The following is a 22,500-nucleotide window of genomic DNA, read 5'->3' on the forward strand; positions in this document are numbered from 1 at the left end:
GCCCCGCTTTATCGCCTCCACCCCGCTTGTAATGGGAGGGGAGGCAAATGAAAAAAAGATTACTAGACCACCAAGTGTTTGCGTTGTTAATGTTCTTATAGTTTGTTTTGGTCGGTGAGCTTAAATGTGGTTTGCATTGTGTACGTTATTATTGCTACTACTACTACTACTACTACTACTACTACTACTACTACTACTACTACTACTACAAGTACTGCTACTACTACTACTATTAACTTTATAACTCGAATGAAAGCCTAAATACACGTCACTACTATTACTAATGCTACCACTACTATTATTACTACCACCACCACCACTACTACTTATAATGACGATAATAATCATAATAATACGAGGGTGGGGGGAGAAGGGAAGGAAGAGAGCGGAAGGAAGAGCGGGAGACAGGAATGAAAGGAGGGAGTGAGGCAAGCTTGCGTGGAAGTGTCGGAATCCTATGAAGGGGGAGAGAGGGGAGGGGGACTAGTGTTAATGGGCGTCAGGGGGGCGAGAGGGAAGCACTCCATTATATTATCGACCCCGCCTTACGCGTGCCGCAGGAGTGCCGTGTTGGAGGGGAGGGGAAGGCACAGATAGGGGAGGGAGAGGCACATTAGAAAGATAAAGTGAAAATACTGCAAGAAACAGAAGTAATACCAGAAACTCGGCTGTATTCTCACCACTACAGTGAAAAAACAAAGCAAGAAACACAGAAGTAACACCTGCAATTTGTCTGTGTATAACCAAAGTGAACGTAGAGTGAGAAACATTGAAATAATACCAGCTCCTCGCCCGTTTTCTCGCCGCTACAGAAAAGGTTGAACAAGAAACACAAAGTGAGACCAGTACATTGTTTACTCTATAGTCTTACCACCACCACGGTGACGACCACCACCACCATCACCACCACCACCATCACCATCGCCCCCTTGTTAGTAATCTATCTGAAGGCTTTCGCCGATGCGTTTGAGAAATCATGATCGCCATCCGCTTCATCCTGTGTGTGTGTGTGTGTGTGTGTGTGTGTGTGTGTGTGTGTGTGTGTGTGTGTGTGTGTGTTTTCACCACCACAATACACATTCTTACCAAACGAATACTAAGAGGTAAAAATATTCCACAGTATTCCGTCAATTTTCACTGTGAAGTAATAAACGTTTTTTTGCAGTTTCTGTTCAAGAATTTTTTATAATTTTTTTACTATTGTCTTTTAAAATTTTACGTGAGTTAGAAAAAAACAGAATAAATCTCATATTTTCATCCCATTCTCTGTGTGTACCTGTAAACAATTTATTTTATAGTGCTCTGAATATTAACAAAGGCAGACCATAACAGTAAAATTACCAAATATTTGCACACGTCTTAATTACACACACACACACACACACACACACACACACACACACACACACACACACACGGAAGGGAGCAGACGGATTCTTCTGGCTTTATCATGCCCTGTGAGCGTCTCGTCAGGCGTCGCCACAGCAGCACGTTGAGTTATCGTGGGGTCCGCCGCTGCGTCCGTCATGGGGTTAGACGCTGCAACCCGTGTTTAGGGAGCAGACCGTGTGTGCTTGCAGGGCATCCGGGACATGCTTGCACCACGCTACGTTCCTGCCTTGATAGAGAGCCGCAATGAAAGCCTTGGTGCGATGGATGGAATGACTCGGGTAGCGCTCATCTTACACCAGTACGAAGTGTGTGTGTCTGTGTGTTCTTGCTTGTAGTCCAGGGAAAGTCTCAAGTGTTTCTTCTTTCATCATCGCATATTGGTTGCTGTGATGACAGTTCTATATATAGGTCAATGTATTACGATGCGTGTGGTTGTATTGAACCATTGACTTCTATGGTATCTATTCTTTTATGGTATCTTATGTTTTTCATTCCAACGGTATCAGCGTAATTACATTCCGGTTATTACTTGAAGTTTATGGTTAACGATGATTTACATAGATTTTTTTCATTACATGTTTGTTAATGTGAAGATCTATTTAGTATCTATATGTCTTTATCATATGACTCATGTTAATTAATCAATACCTTAATCTCTATGGTATCCTAAGAAACTTTACTGCGACATCTCCTTTACTTTACTCTTGAAGATTGTACACAGTTTACGGTAATAACTCTTTTTTAGTGAATGAGTTATAAATCAAGTATAGTATTGTCATTGATACGCGAAAAATTGTTTAGAAATCACAAGTACATCATGAGGGATGAGACGTGGCGCCCTTGACTGGTGGCTATGTATAGACGCTTTGCCAACACTCGCCCTGTCACTCAAGAGGGAAGATAACTCTGTACTCCCACTGTGCGATACAAGCATGGACGCCAAACATTGCACGCTGTCTGAACTGCTTGCCTCATTCTATAAGTAACATGTCTTAAGAGACTCTTTTACCCCTTCGATACTGCAAACTTCTGCTTCTACTACTATTACTACTACCACTACTACTACAACTACTACTACTACTACTACTACTATACAACAACAGCAACAACAACAACAACAACAACAACAACTACTACTACTACTACTACTACTACTACTACTACTACAACAACAACAACAACAACAACAACAACAACAACAACAACAACAACAACAACAACAACTACTACTACTACTACTACTACTACTACTACTACTACTACTACTACTACTACTGCTACTATTACTACTACTACTACTACTACTACTACTACTGCTGCTACTATTACTACTACTACTACTACTACTACTACTACTACTACTACTACTACTACTACTACTACTACTACTACTACTACTACTACTACCAGATAATTCAGAGGAAATACTCGTACTCTACATAGCACAGTCTCGACCATTAAAGAGAAAGTACAGTATTGTTACATGTATGCAAATATTTATACGCCACTACATAACCTTGATAACTAAGCCGCACAGCACGACCTCGGCCATTAAAGGGAATGTGCCGCATTACTCTATCTGTGCTGTCTATACAAAGAGTACAATACAGGTCCACTTATTTCTGTGCCAAATTCCGTCATTAGTATTGTAAATGTGAATCAACAACTATATAAACTAAAACTTTCCTCTAATATTATCAGCTTCTTATATAGAGAGAAATCCAAGTATTTCTCCATTAGTTGTTGCCCATGGCGTTATAAATACTTCCATACACGAAGAATTTTCTCTAATATTGTCGTTCTCAAAGAAATTTTAGTATATCTCCAGATTCTTTTCCGTAGCATCATCCATCAATATTTTTATAAATCATGGATTCCTATAACGATACCAATCTTGTTTTTAATCATATTTTCTGATTAACTTTCCAAATTTTTACTCATTCATTTTTGTTTTAAGCCTTTCTCCAATTTCCTGCATTATATGTATATATATATATATATATATATATATATATATATATATATATATATAGAGAGAGAGAGAGAGAGAGAGAGAGAGAGAGAGAGAGAGAGAGAGAGAGAGAGAGAGAGAGAGAGAGAGAGAGAGAGAGAGAGAGAGAGAGAGAGAGAGAGAGAGAGAGAGAGAGAGAGAGAGAGATGGGGGCAGGGGGAAAGGCGTTGACTACTAACCCGTCGTACGTCTGTCAATTAAAGCAGAACACTCCATATTGACAGATATAATCAAACCTCAACTCCACACACAAAACAGATTTAGGCCGTTGCCGTCCCCACATACGCTACTCTCTCTCTCTCTCTCTCTCTCTCTCTCTCTCTCTCTCTCTTGTAAACGCAGGGCGGTCCATTTTGAGCGTAAAGGGGAGGAAGGAGCGTTGTTAACTGTCTAATATTTTGCGATATGATGAGTAACGTCGAGTTGATGTGTGTGTGTGTGTGTGTGTGTGTGTGTGTGTGTGTGTGTGTCACGGTACAAAAATCCTACGGACGAGGCCATAACTTTATTAAACGATGGAGTCTAGGCGTGCAAATGTAATAACGTCAGGTTTGTGTTACTGAGAGAGAGAGAGAGAGAGAGAGAAGCTAGGGATGCGGGGCGCCTCTCTCGCCATTCTCCGGCAGCTGTTTGTCTCCTTGCGTCAGAGCCCAGACAACAAACTCACTGTGCTGGACTGCCTGGGCTCGGGAACCAGTGGCACCCGACCACTCAAGTTTATACCACACACCCCACGGTTCCCTCGCAAGCTGAGCATTTTTGTACGAAACCACTGAAGCGTAACTAGTGATTTCATTCCTCACTTCACTGGCAAATAGAGCCTTCCACTTGAAGTCACTGAAAAGATGCAAGTATGTAGTGACTTCAGCCTATCTGTAGTGACATTTAAGCACTTTACAACTTACTTTTCATGAGAACAGACACTTTTGTTTCAAGTCATCGAAATTATGAGAATACATGTAGAGAATTTTCCTTTTCTTGGTGTCACTTATATAGAAATAAATAAAAGAATGTAGTTAGTTTAGTCTCTCTGTTATGTTATCTTTCATTTCCTTGGGGTGATAGGTGGAAATTGTCGGATATATTGCATACATGAAGGCATTGCTGATGACTCATTACAGCTTCCCTTGTTATTTTTATTTTCTTATGTTCTATGTTTTTCCTCGCGACGCCTTTATCGAAGTTACTTGCAGAAATACACATACAAAGTAACTTGTGCGCCATGTTTAGTTACGCTGCGAGATTGATGACACTTGTTCCTCGTATCGTGACTCGCAAGACGCCAAGAAAAAAAACGCAATCAAGGGAGGTTCTGTTTAAGGCCAGCCAACTAATCTAAGGCGTTTTTACTGAGGCTCCTCTGCGCGGCACTTAAGATACCACCACAAAAAAGCGGGAAGTAAACATAGTGATACGGATTACCAGTTCAAAAGGAAAAGTCAGCAGAATGTTAAAAGTATAGTGGATAAGAGAGCTTTTTGCCTATCCCTATACGTAGCATTTAAGAAAGAAGGGAAAAACAATTGAAGTACACAAATTTACAAGTTAGATTACAATGATGGGAGTCAGAGGGACAGGATAAGAACGGGCTACAAGACATGAAAACTGGAGGAAGAGTACAAGGAGTAGTATCAACCCTTTCAGTAATCACCAATAGTTATCTGTGCAAGAATTACATAAGAAATGTGAAGAAAGGAGATGGAAGGATAGATAACGAAAGAGGAAGAGAAGGATGAGACGAGAAGAGATAAGAAGATGCCAGATTGGAAAAAGATGGATGAGAGAGAGAGAGAGAGAGAGAGAGAGAGAGAGAGAGAGAGAGAGAGAGAGAGAGAGAGAGAAAGAAACGGAGAAAGAGGGTGAGTAGTGGACGAATAACCCGATATTTTAAACCTCTTGGTTACGAGAAAACATCATTCTTAACCAGATAAAATGTTCTTATTATATGTAGAGAATGCACTGAAACTGGTATCATAGTAATATAAGGTAAAGTTGCTGGTGTACGCTACAACTGCCGTGTATCTAAGGGATCATCTTCATTGGCCTTTGAGTCTTGTATATTCCTCACCCCAAGACACAGAGCCAATAGAACAGACGAGATTCCAGTTTCCTTACCCCAAGACTTCCCAGATATCTATTTATCGACCAACCCGAAGGAAGAATGAAGTGGGTGAGCTGTGCGTCGACTACGCCAGACCGAATTCCAACCAGAACCCTCGGATTTGGTAGCCAACGCGCTGTAGACTGCACTATGGGAAGTTAAGACGAAAAAGATCGCCTGTCTAAAATGAGTTCAACCACCAAGCTCGTATACCATGAACTGTATCACTGTCACAAAAGCCCAAAACCTGCTCCTCTGCTACTACTTAAGACGGGTGAAGCGCGCGGTTTAAACGAAGAAGGATATATGAAACTTTTTATACGGATTTACACTTCTGAAGGGAAGAAACTGTGTAGCGAGTGAGACTACTGAAACTGTCTGTAATGTGGAAAGATGATCGATGCTTAGAATTTATTGATGAGATGAAGGGCTAAAGGAAATAAAAAGATGCAAAAGAAGGAAAATATTTGCCTTGTAGTTGGAATTTCTAAAGGCATTTAAAGTATCACTATAAAGTTTTGTATGGCGACTTAAGACTAACGGTTGGAATCTACTACAAGAGGGAACTTACAGAAAAAAAATGTGTAGTGAAAAAGGAAAAATAAAATAAAATAAACAATTGCGTAGTAACGAATATTCAGACTGACCGGGGTTCATATACAGAAAGAAAACAAGGAACATTAGTAATATAACGAAGTTTTCTAATTTACTACTTAAAACACAAAAAATTAAAAGGAAAAGCAAATATATGTATGTAAAAATTTTGTAAAGAGAACTTACAATGAAAAAATAAAGAATAAAGGATAAAATTACAGGAAAAAAGAAGAGATTACTCAGAATTGTTTGTATACGTAAAAGCAATGTAAGCAATCTCTTTAATCCGCCTTTTGCAGCCCCGCCCCTTCCTGCCCTTCAAAATAATTAATGGGAGGGAGTGAGGGCAGGTCAAGGCGCCGCATCGAGTCAACGCCTTGATCTCTGCCGGTCTGTAAACGCCGCGAGCCGTGATGGGCAAATCGTGACGCAAGGCGAATGTTTGTTCTTAGCAGCATTATAGTGTGTTTGTAAGAGGCGGAGTCTGTGAGTGATTGTTAGTGCGGCGCCGCTATTTGTGTGGTATGCTTGAGGGATGTGTGTGTGTGTGTGTGTGTGTGTGGTGCAGGGTGAGAGGGGGAATACTGAACAGGAAGTTACTGTGCGTTTGTAAGGACGCTTTCATGATTGTAACAGTAATTTAACAAGGATTCAGCATCATCAGTAGGGAAAACACGACCAGTTATCCCTGTAATCTAGGTGAATAAATAGAATAACATGTATCAGGGCTCGGTTTTGATCTACTTTGATGTCCTTAATGGTACCTATGTCGCTCTAAATCAAACTAACATAACAAATCGATCTATGAAGCTTCGAATGTTTCTGAGCTCTTGTTTAATCTACACCTCGTCTCGCCTTTGTACCCTAAATTCCGCTAAATCAAGCTAACGAAACATTTGCTCGACTTACGCTACTCTGATATATATGGTAACGACATTCACTACTGTCTTCACAAAACAATACGCTTCTGTGCTTCGTTATGCTGCTCTGTGACGCCTCTTTATGTTACTGCTTCGCTCTGACGTGTTGAAGCGCCGCTCTGATCATGAGGAGGCATTGCAGACTCCGAGAAGCAGCAACAGCAGCAGCAGCAGCGGCGGTGGTGGCAGCAACGGCACCTGAGTAAACACCCGACGAAAATTCTCCTTCTCGACTGGAACGTGACGCAAGGGGTTTGTTTGTTGACGAGCCTCGACCAGCTAAGGAAAATATATTGCCTCTGTAAGCCCTATCCTAGCCTATGCTCCTCCTCCTCCTCCTCCTCCTTTCTTCTCCCTCTACTCTTCCTTTTTTAAATTCAATATTTTTGTTCTGCTTCGTGCTCCAACAATTTTTCCTTTCAGTGTTTCTCCTCTGCCTTCTCAATTTTCTTCCCTTCCTCCTCCTTTTTCTCCTTCTCGTCCCCAACTGCCTCCTTTTCCCGTTTTATTCCTCTTTCACTGCCTCCTCTTCCTTCTTTTACTGCTGCTACTCTTGTTCCTTCTCATTTTTCTTACTTAACTCTCTCTCTCTCTCTCTCTCTCTCTCTCTCTCTCTCTCTCTCTCTCTCTCTCTCTCTCTCTCTCTCTCTCATCCCTTCATCAACCATCAGTCCCATCCTCCGTCCATTTGCTGCCAGAACATGTATACATTATTTGCACTCCACTGAGCACACACACACACACACACACACACACACACAATGGGCAAGGAGAGGCAAGCAAAGCACAGGCCATCAATTCCTCGTTCTCTCGTTGCCTCGTGTTGTTGGGGGAGCAGGACAACCCTAAGCGGCAGTACCAACACTTCACGCCGCTACTGGATTGTCTCTCTCTCTCTCTCTCTCTCTCTCTCTCTCTCTCTCTCTCTCTCTCTCTCTTTTTCTTACTTTTCTTCTGCTTTCTACATTCTCTTTCCTTTCCCTCTTTTTCTTCCCTCTATGTTTTCTCTGTCTATCGTAACGTTTCTTCTCTCTTGTCTCTTGAGAATACAAAAGACTATCGCTTGTCTCCGGAACGCTATTGAACCCTCTTTTCTGCTTCTCTTCTTTGGACAATTCGATCCCTGTGTTTGGTTAGCGAGGCAGCAGCAGGAGGAGGAGGAGGAGGAGGAAGAGGAGGAGGTGGTAGTGGTGGCGGTAGTGGTGGTGGCGATACAGAAGAGTTTGAAAGCAAGGGGATGTTACTGCATGTGAGAGAGAGAGAGAGAGAGAAAGAGATAGAGATAGAGATTGTGTGTGTGTGTGTGTGTGTGTGTGTGTGTGTGTGTGTGTGTGTGTGTGTGTAGGTGGGTGTGTGTGTGAGTGAGTCCATGTATGTGTTGCTGGGTTCAGTCGGAAAGAGGGGGAAGGGAGCCGATATTGCAAGATTTAGCAGTGTTGGTGAGAGCTTAGAGGCGAGGCAGGATCTGGGAGAAGCGAGGGGATGTTTGACTAAGAAGGTGCAGATGTTAGGGATGGGAGGGAAATAGGAAAGGAGAGAAAGAAGGAAGGAAGTGAGCAAGAAAGGAAGAAATACAGGAAGCAAGACAAGGGTGAGAGAAAAAGAAAGAGGAAAGAGGGAGATAATAATAATGCTGGTTAAACATGAGAATAGGGGAGAGAAGGAAGGGGGAGAGATTTGGAAGGGATGGAGGAAAGAGAAAAAGGGTGAAGAGGAACATACTGAGTAAACATGAAATGAGGGAGAGGGGAGAAAGGAATGAAGGGAGGAGGAATAAGGAAGGAAAATGGAAGATAGGAAGGGAGGGCGATGAGAAGATTAGAAGGGGGAGAGGGAGAGGAGAATGATAAAGAGGAGAAAGATGCCTAGATAAGGAAATGGAGGAGGAGAAAAAGGAAGAAAATAACGAAAAATATTAAAATGAAAAGAACTTGAGAGATAGTGAGGAATAAAATATGCTAGACAGATAGGGAAAGAGAGAAAAGAGAAAGAAAACGAGGAAGAAGTTGAAAAGACTTGACATATCAGAGAAGAAAAGAGAAAAGAGTTTAGTAGATAGTTACAAAAAAAAATAAAGGAAAGAGATGAAGAGTATACAAGTAAATGAAAGAGATAGAAAAGAAGAAAAGAACAAAGAAAAAAAAGACGAAAGGAGAAGGATAATGAGTTGATGGAAGAAGAAATAAATGGACGTACTACTTCTGATTCTGGACATTCTAAAAGGAAGACAAACGATAGAGAAAAAAAAAGAAATAGATGAGAAATAAAGTTTCCGCCAATCTTATGAAGACTTACAAGTAACGTGACTAAAATGTAATCATACCGTTACACCTGACCCCTAACCCCTCTCTCTCTCTCTCTCTCTCTCTCTCTCTCTCTCTCTCTCTCTCTCTCTCTCTCTCTCTCTCCCCTCTTCGCTTTCACAATCAACAATTTCACGAGAACGAACTTGAATTGATCTTTTCCTCGTTACGAATTACATCTTAGACTTGATCTGGGCTCTCTCTCTCTCTCTCTCTCTCTCTCTCTCTCTCTCTCTCTCTCTCTCTCTCTCTCTCTCTCTCTCTCTCTCTCTCTCTCTCCACACGTCAACCCTCCGACCTGTGAGACAAAAGGAAATAAAAGAATGAGAGAGAGAGAGAGAGAGAGAGAGAGAGAGAGAGAGAGAGAGAGAGAGAGAGATCCTGTTCATTTTATTCAACCACCATCACCCCGTCCTTTCCTCCTCCTCCTCCTCCTCCTTCATCTCCTCCTCCTCCTCCTACTACTACTATTACTACTACTACTAACACGATCACAACTACTACTACAGCTATACTTTGTTCCCTCACGGCGGAGCTTAGCGAACCCCTTGCTGTTTTATCCCCATTCGGCGGCGGTGTCCAGAGGTGTGGCGGAGGGCTTGACATTGTTTTGGTGACTCGATAGACGCTGCCGGACACCTCTCTCTCTCTCTCTCTCTCTCCTATACCCCATGGTAATATTCCAAATAATCAGCCAAATAATCAGTGGTGGTGGTTACGGTCCCACTGGGCTTTGATCCTTTCAATACTGGGACACATTTTAACCTTGTGATTTGTGTACGATTAGACTATTTTATTGACATTAGGAAGGGTCTATGGAGGTCTGAAGATTCATGGCCACGGTCTTCACTATTTCAATTCCCCACATAAATTTCTGAAGTTGTGTTAAAGCACCAAATAATAAGCAGAATGAATGTGGAAACGCGTCATGGTACTGAAGGGGTTAACGTTGGACAGGCCACTCTTTTTCCCATGTCTCGGGTGAAGGTCTGGTGTTTGCAGTCTCTAGATGACTATTACCATTCATTCTCCCAGCCTCCAAGAAATTCACAAGACTATACATATACTCTTCACTCCGTGTCTCCCCCTTGAATGCTAATGACTTGATTTTGTATTCATATAATAAGGCCTGCTGGTAAAGAAACAATGAAGCCAGTAGCAAGACAAAGAGTTAAGTTTATGCCTCTAGCGATCGTGAACAAAATATACTACTACTACCACCACCACCACCACCACCACCACCATTACCACATTGAGAGTGACCAACCATCTCAAGCTCAATTTAATCATCAAACCACCACTACCAACACCACCACCACCCACCACCACCACCACCACTGCCACTCATCAAGGGGCGGGCTGGGTTCACGTCCTGCCCCAGCGAAGGTCAGAGGGGTCAGGCCTGGCGGGGTAGGCGGGGCTGGAGTGAGAGGGAGTAGTAAAGGAGTATAGGGGGAGGGAGGTAAGAACGTGAGTGAGGGAAGTAAAGGTCACTTGATCGCTTTCCCGTTTTCATTGCGCAGAGAGAGAGAGAGAGAGAGAGAGAGAGAGAGAGAGAGAGAGAGAGAGAGAGAGAGAGTGTGTGTAGATATTACGTTTCTTATTCACAAATTGCATTGCATTTCAGAGAGAGGGAGAGAGAAAGAGAGATTTTACGTTTTTATTCACAAATTATAATGCAATTGTGTGTGTGTGTGTGTGTGTGTGTGTGTGTGTGTGTGTGTGTGTGTGTGTGTGTGTGTGTGTGTGAGAGAGAGAGAGAGAGAGAGAGAGAGAGAGAGAGAGAGAGAGAGAGTCACACAACACACACACACACACGCACACACACACACACACACACACACACACACACACACACACACACACACACACACACAATCTACATATCAGTACTTACCCCTCGGAAGGAAGCCGGAGGAGATAAGGGTGGCCTGCATTAGCGTTCGGGGCAGCAGGAGGCAGAAGGCGGCCACGAGGTGCAGGAAGGGCGCGGTGGGGACTCCGTGCAGCCACAGGTTCCTAAGGCCCGAAAGACAAGGAGAGGAGGAGAGGAGAAGTTAGCGTTAAAGTGTTACAGGTTAGCAAAATATTTATTGAGAGTTAACGTACGTGGTAATGTAAGAAAGTGCGAGTTTGTGGTTATGCTACGTGAAGTTAATGTTGAAGAAATTGTTATAGTTTGTTTTTAAGTAGAATGAAGGAGGGAAAATGCAAGGTAGTGCAAAGATGCTTCATAAACGTTTTTAAAAGTTAGCGTTAGAGATAATGCAAAAAAAATAAAAAGTGCATTTGTGGTTATGGTAGATGAAGTGGATGTAAGAATATTATTAGATAAGTAATATGAAGGTTGATTTAAGTGTCACAGGTTAGCATGAAAATTACATTGAGGTTATTACAAAAGAATTTTAGTGTTGGTTAAGTTATAAGAAGTTAAAACACTACAATCGGTGAAGTATTATAGTGTAAAAATACCAGAATTGAATGTTAAGTAATACGTGTTTTTGTACAGAAAGACCTTACGTGAATTGTGATATAGTATAAAATTTACGTGGATTATGAAATAGTATAAAATTTGAGTAAGTGCACTGCAACTAAACAATGGGCAAAATGAAACCAGCATTCATCACTTCCCATAGATAATGATTCGTATAGTCATAGAAAGAGAAAGAGAAATTTTGCTGCACCTTGAAGTTAAATAAAACCATACATTTTCGTGAACCAAGACAAGATACTTAGAAACACACTTAACCTTATACTACTAATAGTAATAAAATAATGTCTACGAGCACAATGTAAGGAAAAGAAAGGCAACATAATCCAAACAAAACCTGCATCTGCATTCCTTCAACATATACAACACACTAAGCATTATAAAGAAAATAAACTCCTGTCTACAAACGCTGAAATCAAGAAAGGAAGGTAACATCGTAACAACTCCATACGTCTGTGATTTCAGAGTTTAGACCAAAGGGAAAACACAAATAACCCACATCTTGGTCTGTTGTTTAATTGAAGAAACCTGAGGTGGAATTTATACGGGTTTTGTTTGCTGGGAGGGGCGCTGTGTTTGCCAGGAAGGTCAATGTGTCCGCTGCGGTTGTCCTGCCCGGGAGCCACAAAGACCTGCGGCTAATGGGACGCGCCGGGAGGAGTTTTAAAGCCACGGAGAGGATTTTTAAAGCCACTCTGGTGAAGGCTGCGGCAGTGGCAACGAGCCTCAGTGACTAAGAGGCCAAGAGAAGGAAGGGAGGGAGGGAGAGGAGGATATAGAAATAGACAGGAAAGAAAGATAGAAGTGAAATATATGAACGAAGCATTCAGTGTGAGAAACGGGGAGAGAGAGAGAGAGAGAGAGAGAGAGAGAGAGAGAGAGAGAGAGAGAGAGAGAGAGAGAGAACACGAGCTGTATGCTAAATTAAATCATGCTCTGACACACCCACACGACCTCAAATAGAACTAGTTAAAAAGGAGAGAAAAATCCATTAATGAACGCAGGTCGGCAGGTAGAGTGTGGGCGGGACTCACCTGACGAGGCCTGGGGCGTGGACGGGCACCGGGGGCGGGTCTTTGCTACAGATGGTGAGGGAGGCGCCGAGCTTGAAGCCATCGTTAGCCAGATTCCCAACCTGCAGAAGAAAGAGAACAGAGATGCCTTTAATGTGTGTGTGTGTGTGTGTGTGTGTGTGTGTGTGTGTGTGTGTGTGTGTGTGTGTGTGTGTGTGTGTGTGTGTTCTCAGCAAGACTCCTCACTCATACAACTTTATCAGAAGTCATACAATATTCATTAATGTTTTTTTTTTTATCTGGCAATCTATTTTCTTTCATGTGTGCTCGGTCTGCTAAATCCATAAGCTGTATCTCTAAAAATTATCAACAAATATCTATATGATTTTTTGAAATTGTGGTCCCTGAGTCAAAGAATATTTGATTAGAGTTTGAGGCCAATTTGAATATTTATGACGATACAGAATTTATTTTTCCATTTCCCGTGGTAAAGGTCCACAGTCACAGCTTGTTGCGGTGGTGGCATAACACATTGAATGGCAGTGTGTGGCGTTAGTGAAGGGACATGCTCTCGAAAATCTCTATTAACACTCCTTAAAGTACGAAGGAATTCTAAGTGTTTTCTCATTAGTGGCTGTAGGCGAGTACTGCGCGCCAAAATCATTTTTACTAAACTACCTCACACACACACCTACTCGTATCCATATCCTTCACTTCTTAGTGATTTGACGTTAAATATGTTGTCATTATTTAAAGATTTACCTTCAATTCATTTTCTACGACTCGGTAACATTAACAAGCCTAGACATGCATCAAAGTCCTTGCTTCATTATACTCCCTTGCCGGACGTACTGTGCTCGTTTTCTTTCTTCTCTTTCTATTCTTTATAAATATACATTGAAGCTCCAGCCTGTTTTGTTAATGTGAAAATAGTGCTGAGAGTAAATTTGCACAATGACAATTACTTGCTCGCATATATTAAAGGAATAATCTTCAGATAATATATAAAAAAGTCAGATGGTGTTTTGAGCAATGACAATTAAGTCTACTGATATCCAAATTATAGCCTGTTTGTGTCAATGCGAATAAAAAGATAGATGTTAAATTTGAACAGTCCCAATTACACAAGACAGAACACAACTGTGGAGTTAATATAGTAAGGACTTGCCCTGTCCTGCCCTGCCCGCCTGGCCTGAAGCTAAGCAGAGATGGACGTGGGAAGCAGGATACTGTATGCGAGGAGCAGACACTGAGTTGATGGAGTGGCTGGGGACGCGAGGAACGGGAGTGGGGGAGTGAAGGCAGCCAGGGGAAGACTTAAGACGAGATGGAGCGACGTGATCAGAATATTTGTCTTGGAAAGTTGGAGCAGACGAGACGAAGAGATGGATAGAAGGTTATGATGGTGACTTGGTTAGGTTAGGGAAAGTTAGAGAGTGAGGTGGAAATAAGTAAAGTTCGTATGATAGTGAAGAAGGGGATATAACGATAATGAATGATTATTGTTAGGAGGAGGATGAAAAGGGTTGAATTAGGTTAGAGAGGGAAGCGGGAGTAAAGTTTGTATTGTAATGAAGAAGCAATGGCTGCCAGTAATAATGATACCCTAAATTAATAACGAACTAATGAACGGATTAATTATAGGTTTTTAAGACGCAACGAGATTACAAGGCGCCGTAGTAAATTAGGTATTGGTTATTCATAGGGTTATTCTTACCTTGAGGAACGAGGTGAGGAGGAAGAAAGGCGCCACCACCACGGAGGCGCCCACTAGGCCCACGTAGGCGTTCAGCTCCACGTAGGGCTGCTCGTCTGTGCGGGGAGGCAAGGCACGCGACATTAAATTGGACCAGTGCCACGAGGATGTGTGTGTCTCATAGCTACATACTGTACACCTTTACTGCTACTGTTACTGGGCTTACTACTATTGCTGCTGCTGTTACTGATATCACTACTACTACTACTACTACTACTACTACAACAACTACTACTACTACTACTACTACTACTACTACTACTACTACTACTACTACTGCTACTACTACTGCTACTACTACTCCTACAACTGTTTCTACTTATATTTCCCATAATAATTATCACTATCATTATACTACTACTACTACTACTACTACTACTCCTACAACTGTTTCTACTTATATTTCCCATAATAATTATCACTATCATTATGCTACTACTACTACTACTACTACTACTACTACTACTACTACTACTACTACAACTGTTTCTACTTATATTTCCCATAATAATTATCACTATCATTATACTACTACTACTACTACTACTACTACTACTACTACTACTACTACAACTGTTTCTACTTATATTTCCCATAATAATTATCACTATCATTATTGCCAAGACTAGCTGGACGGTTGGGTGTGGGGGAAGCGTGTTGAAGTATCGTGACAAAGGAGAAGGGAGAGGAGGATTTGATAAATGAGGATGCGTGAGTATTTCTCGGGAGGCAGTGAGTCTGGCTACTAACCTTTCGGCCAAGGGAGGGCGGCGTATGCCAAGAACCTCTTCACGCCGCCCAGCACAAGGTAGGCGAGGAAGCCGAGTGTCACCAGGCAGTACCAGATGGACCACACGCTGTTCAGATGATAACGGCCGCAGCACCACCGCCGCCGCTTCGCTGCTGCTGCTGTTGCTGTATGATGCCCATGTTGGTTCTTCCCCTTGCCGCCATCATTATTGTTGTTGTTATTGTTGGTGCAGCTGCTGGTGCTGCTGGCGGAGGAGGGCGCCCGTTTCACTTTGCCCAGTGTGGCGGTCACATCAGGCTGGTCAGAGGTGGCGGCAGACATGCTGGCGCGCATCCTCCTGCCTTCTTTCTCGTCCGTAACTGGATAACAGGAGAAGAATATAATGTTAGGAATGTGTACGGCTGCCTGCTGCCCAATACTTGTTTCCTTTTGGAGTCCCTTAATGGAAATTGTAAGCTTCTTAGTGGAAATTTGACTTTTCTTTCTTCCTCCACAAAGGCAGACGGACTGTGAAGGGTTGGAAAGTCAAAGGAGGAAGAAAGCCCCGTAACTTCCGTTCGGTAAGGCAATAGTAAGAGAATTCAAAGGGAGAGGGAACAATTCAAGTTAATGAGGAGACATTAGACTTACGTTGCAGGAAGGAAAGTACAACAAACAAAGGAAGGCAGACAGGCGGGCAAACAGACTCATAATTTGTCAATAATGCGATGCAATTCATATCATTAGTTCCTCATTCATCATTTAAAGACTGTCATTGGAAGATTCACTTGATATGATTAGCAAAATTATCTTGAAATTGGCAATGTAAACTCCTTTTCTTTATTGAGTTTATGGTATATAACAACTCCAATTTTATTTTTACTCATAAACATTGAGAATATATATATTTTTGTAATATCTATTCTATTCTCTATGATATATCTTTGCTGTTTTGTCCTCTAGAAGACATTAAAGTGTCTTTCTTGTTGACTGGTTTCCAGGCAAAGCAACACAGGAACACTAGATTCAATTTTCTTTCCTAATAGATACTTTGAATATTTTCACACTTGATTTAAATAAATATATTGTTCTTGGTCATGCAGGTCTGGTCGTATTTCGTGTTGTGCTCCAAAAAAAAGATGAAACTTTTGTTTTGTGAAATCATTTTAAAGCACTATGCAACAGTTCATTTCATTAACAAATACAACTTTCACAAATTGTCTTCTTCGCTCGTTATGCTTTGTATAGAAAAAAATTTTACTTTATATATCAATTTCCTGAACACTCCACTCCATTTTGCTTTATAAACAAACACTCACGATGCTTTCACTGATATCCCCGCCCTGCCGCCCTAGTGCACTTCAAGTATATCGTGTTCGTATGTCGCAGAAAACCCGAAACCCTCATTTTAACACAATAATTTTCAGTAAAAGCAATGCAAAAACGCTATCTTCCATTTCCCTTACCAACAAACACCCTCGATACATTTACAATTAGCATTCCATTTTTTTCCCCCTTCAATCCTCGTTTTGTTCCACGTTGCAGAAAGACCGTGACGCTCCAATGATCTCACCGGAGACACGGCTGCTGCCAGGCACGGAGCGAGGCGAGGCACGAGGCAGGAGGCAACCTTGACGACCTTTTCCTTATGCAGCGCAGCACAGTGAGGCAGAAAGGTGAGCTCCGATGAAATGGCAGAGAAAGTGATTAAGTGGCAGGTATAGAGGGAATAATAGTATTTGGTTGACTGAAGGTAATGGGAAAATACTGAGTGAACTTTTATGTGGAGTGAGGAAGACGGTGAAAGTATGTGTATGCATTTTGGTGGAGGTCGTAATGATAGTTGTCAACAAAAGCAAGAAGAAATGCACTGTTTTCCATTCTCTGGGAAAAACAGTGGATGTGGAACTAATGTTTTCAGTGATTGGTTTGTTACGCCAAATTGTTCTTGTTGATATTGCAATTGTTGTTGTTGTTAAGGAAATTTTATAACGTACTTCTTTTACACACACACACACACACACACACACACACACACACACACACACACACACACACACACACACACACACACACACACACACACACGCACACACACGGAAGGAGTAAGGGAAAGAAAGAAAATAAGGAAAGGACCGCTGGATTATAAAATGTTGTGAGAGCCAAGGCCAGACTGATGAAGGATCTTGACGCTAATACCACCACCAAGAGAGAGAGAGAGAGAGAGAGAGAGAGAGAGAGAGAGTCAACACCTCGAGCGAACCATATGAGTTGCTCTTTTGACGTGGAGAGAAGGGGGTGGCGCTCCCTACAAAAGGTGAACGAGGCTTTTCTCTCTTTTCTCTCCTTCCTTTTCTCTCCTTCCTTCCCTCTCCTTCTCCCTCTCTCTTTCTCTCTCTCTCTCTCTCTCTCTCTCTCTCTCTCTCTCTCTCTTCTTGTGTCTGAAGGTGAATGGAGGCTTAAAAAGGAGATAAGAAACGGAGAATAATCGCGTTATATGCTGCTCGCGGCCTTCACTGAGCTGCCAGATCACCAAGAAAACCCTCACGAGGTCGCTAGCCAAGGATTCACTAGGTTAAAAATAGCCCACGTCTTGGAAATGGAAGGAAATGAAAGAGATCGTAAAGAAATGGAAGCTTTGCACCCTGGAGGCACGGTGGGGGAAAATTAGGTTTGAATATTCTGTCCCAAAGACCTCCCTCAACCTCCACCACCACCACAACCTCCTCCCCTCTTCCCTGTCCTCCCACCACCGTCTCTCGCCTCCTCTCTCCCTCCTGCACGCCCCATTTCGAGTCCTTCCCCTCCTGCCCTCTTGACTGTGGCGAGAAATGAAGGTTTCCCTGCGGATTATGGAGGCAGGAGATGGGGGAGGACAGGAGAGGAGAGGACCGGAGTGTGTGTGTGTGTGTGCTGTGAATGGGAGGAAATCTTGATGAGGAAGAGTAAGAGGAGAGTGAAGTGGTGGTGGTAGTGGCGATGGCAAGGCAGGTGGAATAGTAATAACGTGGAGGAACTGAGGAAAGATTCGGAAAAAATATACAAAGATAGATACAAGTTCTAATGATGAGCCTGAGAAGGAAACAACAAATGGAAAAGGAGTAAAGCAGGAGGAGGAAGAGGAGGAGGAGGAAAAGAGAAATATGGAGATAAGGGAAAAGGAGATAGCGGAGGAAGAGGTAGAACAGAAATAGAAGAGGAGGAAAAGGAGGAGGAGGAGGAGTTGAAAACATGAAAGAAAGGAGGAAAACCAGAAACAAAAGGGAGTAAGAAAAGAGAAAAAATAAAAGGAAGAGGAGGAAAAACGACGAAAAAATAAGAGCTGGGAAAAAAGGAAACAGGAAGAGGAGGAGGAGGAGGAGGAGGAGGAGGAGGAGGAGGAGGAGGAGGAGGAGAAGAAGAAGAAGAAGAAGAAGAAGAAGAAGAAGAAGAAGAAGAAGAAGAAGAAGAAGAGGAGGAGGAGGAGGAGGAGGAGGAGGAGGAGGAGGAGGGAGGGGGAAAACACTTGAAACAAAAGCAATGAACAGGAAAAAAAATTGCCATCAAAGTCATGGAACATATAATTCTCTCTCTCTCTCTCTCTCTCTCTCTCTCTCTCTCTCTCTCTCTCTCTCTCTCTCTGTGGCCTGGGGTCAGGATGTTGTTGGCTGCTTCCCAAACATCACTATCAAAAAGGTTACTGACACCCTCCCTTTCTTCTTTCCTCCCTCCCTCCCTACTTCTTCCCTCCCTCCTTTCCTTACCTCCCTCATCCTACAAGCACCCTTCATCCACATCCAGGCCACATTCAGACCACATCCACATCCAGAGTTCCTCCCAGTATTTACAAATGAAGACAATCTACATGAGCTTATCTCTGTATCTCTGTGCTATCTTTATAATTCTTTTCTAATCTTGACGTGTCTCTATATCTTTTCTTATCTGCATATCTTTGGTTTAATATTTTCCTTGCGTGAGAGAGAGAGAGAGAGAGAGAGAGAGAGAGAGAGAGAGAGAGAGAGATGGAATAAATGTGGATAATCGGTTTGAGAAAATGGATGAACTGGCGTCTGCAATCGACATCCGGCGGAGAGAGAGAGAGAGAGAGAGAGAGAGAGAGAGAGAGAGAGAGAGAGAGAGAGAGAGAGAGAGAGAGAGAGAGAGAGAGAGAGAGAGAGAGAGAGCTTCCTTGTTGATGGCGGAGATTACGCTCGCCTCAAGGCACACACACACACACACACACACACACACACACACACACACACACACACACACACACACATGGTATTGAACGTATGCATACATACACACATACATACGTGCACAGAACACTTCACTTCGGTTTTATTTACTCCTATTCTTTTCTTTTATATTTTTTCTCCCGCTTTTCTTTCTTCTCTTCACCAGTTCTCCCTTTCTCTCTTTAAGTTTACATTCCAGAGCTATTTTTTGCCTTTTCTCCTTTTTATTTTCACTACGCTGTCTAATTTTCTTCTTTACATTTAACTTCTGCTTCATTTACTCTTCTTTTTCATCATCTCAAGTTTTCATATTAGACGCCTCTGTTTAATTTTCCCTCCCTCACTTTTCTTTAACTGTTTTCCTCTCATCTTTGATTTTCCTTTGAAGTGGCTGGATGGATGTATAGAGACGGATAACTTTTCTTTACTCTTTATGTGAGGGGAATGAATGTGTACAGACTGTCAGAGTTAAATACAAGACGAAGGAAGTTTTCACGACGAAGAGAAGGAGTGAATGTCCGTGTGTGTGTGTGTGTGTGTGTGTGTGTGTGTGTGTGTGAAAGAGAGAGAGAGAGAGAGAGAGAGAGAGAGGGTGTGAGATAGGTCAAGTGGATAGATACTGTTGACGGGGCAACGTTTGATGGGAGGGAACGAAATTGACAGTAAATTTGACACAGTGTTGAAATGCGATGCCTAGGGAAGCGGTGAAGTCGAGAGAAGTGAGTGTGAGAGGGGGAGGGATGTTTATGGAGTGTGAATGGACGGTATTAGTGGTGATGGTGGTGGTGGTGGTGAATGGAGGGGTATGAATGACTACATGGACGAGACAGGTGTCGTTGGGAGGAGGAAGGAAGTGGGCGGTGAGGGAGGAGGGTGAGTACATGATGAGTGTGATGATGAGGCGGGCTGGGGAGTGAAGTGATGGTGTGGTCACTTTATTGCGAATATTTACGTGTGGATAGAGTGTGTGGGTGTTGTGAGAGTGCGGTGTGTGTGTGTGGCGAGAGTGTGGTGGTATCCGATAAAACAAGTGCAGTTATGAAGTTTTTGTGTGGATAAAGTGCGTGAATGGTGACAGTTAGGCGGTTGTGTGGTAGTAGTGTAGTGTGGTGGAATTTGAGAGCAGTACATTGAGAGTGCTTTTGAGAGAATAAATTGCGTGGGTGGTGACAGTTTAGTGGGAGTGTGGTGGGAGGCTTGGAGGGAGTCGTGGAGTGGATGTAGGTGGGGGTTTGTTCCCACGGTGGGTCTGCAAGGGTCAGATAAGTGCCCCTCACACCTTGGTAATTGCCTCACTTCTTCTTTCCTCTCCTCCTCATCCTCTTTCATTTCCTGGGTTTACTCGTATCTCCTGCACCTCCGGGTTCTCCTCCTCCTCCTCCTCCTGTCCCTGTCCCTAACGTTTCCTCTTTATCTTTTTTTTGCACCTCATCCTTTGAATGTGTAATGATTCATCTCTTCCTTCATATGACTTTTTATTCAACACATCTCTTTCGTACACTCCTTTTCTTGTTGGCACTTTCCCCTCTATCTATCTGCTCTTGCCTACTCACTCCTCCCCTTCCCTCCGCCCACTTCTGCATCCCTCCTGCCCGCCGGAAGCCCCCAGGACGGGCCAGGGGTCAAGGCCAGTTTGACGTCGCCCGCAGAATGCTAGGGCGGGCGGCGCTGCCTGGCCCAGTGGTGGCCACGCTGCAGGATCACGGTTAAGGGTGGAGGGTGGAGGTCCAAAGAGAGGAGTGGATGGCTGGTGAACGTGAATTGAAACATGGTCATCAGTCATGAATCGAAGAAAGAATGAGGATGGAAGAGAATTGATTTTCTGGTCCCTGTTGCAGCGGGAGGGGAGCGCGGCCGTGTGGGGACATCAATGTAATGTGAGAAGCCCGCATCAAAACTAAAGTCAAAGTTAAATTGACATACCGAACTTTTGTGTTGCCTGGAGCCCCATCAGAGGCGGGTCTTGTATAACTTCCAGCAGCAGCAGCAGCAGCAGCAGCACTGCGCCGCCCGACAGGTGGCGGCGCGACTACACAAGTGACGCCCCGCCGCCTTCCGGTGATCTCGTGGCCATGCTGCTTCCGGCGCGGGTCGCCAATGCTCGGCTGTGCAACTGGTGGCCGCCGCGGGAAGGTCTGAGAGGCCTTGCAGCCCTCACCCGCGCCCCGAAGCGCTTTTATCTCCTTGATCGTTAACTTGCCCCGAAAAGAACCCGTTTACTTAAAGTGCTCTCGGAAGTACTTGGAGCGGGCCAAGGGCGGCGGTCCCCAGGGAAGAGATGGCGTACTGCTCCATGTCTCAGCGTGTTGGGACTGCGGCTCAGCCCGCGGCGGCTCCTAGGCCTGCTGAATGCTGTGGGTGTAGACACGCGTGTTCAGGGCGTGGAGGCGCTAGGTGTGTGGAGGTGTTGGAGGCTTTGTGGGTTGTGGAGCAAAAGCTGCGAGAGAAGACTTCCTGGGCGAGGCGAGGGCAAGGTGCTTCCCTGAGGGCGCAGAGGTGAGTCTCACAACCTTCACTACCCACACCCACACTCCCCGTCACTCCTCCAGGTGCGGCACAAAACCTTCCCGCGCCTATAACACAGATGGGTGAAACCGACCACTTCATTAGCGTCACCTGCATGAAGAGGTCTTCATAATTACCCGCAGGACACAGCCTAGGAAGCCTCATCGCCCCACCCTGAGGGAAGCCCCACCGCGCCGCGTCCCGCCGCTGCCCACAACGACGCCCGCACAGACGCTGATTTTTATGGCCGCCTTCATTACGGGCAGGAAGTTGTGTCCCAGAGTGGCTTTATTAGAAAGATTTTGCCAGTGTTGTCATATTGAAAGTAGACTATTTTTACTATATTGGCTCACCATAGCACATACTGGGAACTTACTGGTATTTGTATGTACCGCCGCTAATGACCAATGACCAAAACTGTCGAAGAAATTGTTAGACAGAAACGTGTCACGGCTGCGCCCGTA

General features: G+C 43.6%; 1 protein-coding gene across 2 annotated transcripts in view; it reads right to left on the bottom strand.

Moving 5' to 3' along the window:
• LOC123520673 (protein tincar-like) overlaps positions 1-22,500 on the bottom strand; it is a 48,888-nt gene that overhangs the window by 18,097 nt on the left and 8,291 nt on the right. Inside the window, exons 1-5 of one of the 2 annotated variants that reach the window (XM_045283183.1) lie at positions 21,455-21,612; positions 15,332-15,691; positions 14,543-14,637; positions 12,847-12,947; positions 11,219-11,340 (exon numbers count right to left, since the gene is read on the bottom strand). In XM_045283183.1, coding sequence (XP_045139118.1) covers positions 11,219-11,340; positions 12,847-12,947; positions 14,543-14,637; positions 15,332-15,691; positions 21,455-21,482 — 706 coding nt within the window. In that variant the 5' untranslated portion in view covers positions 21,483-21,612. Of the gene's footprint in view, positions 1-11,218; positions 11,341-12,846; positions 12,948-14,542; positions 14,638-15,331; positions 15,692-21,454; positions 21,613-22,500 lie in introns of those variants that run through there. The other variant, XM_045283185.1, reaches the window with a different exon arrangement.

The sequence above is a fragment of the Portunus trituberculatus genome, chromosome 47 (assembly GCF_017591435.1).
Source record: "Portunus trituberculatus isolate SZX2019 chromosome 47, ASM1759143v1, whole genome shotgun sequence".
Taxonomy (NCBI): Eukaryota; Metazoa; Arthropoda; class Malacostraca; order Decapoda; family Portunidae; genus Portunus; species Portunus trituberculatus.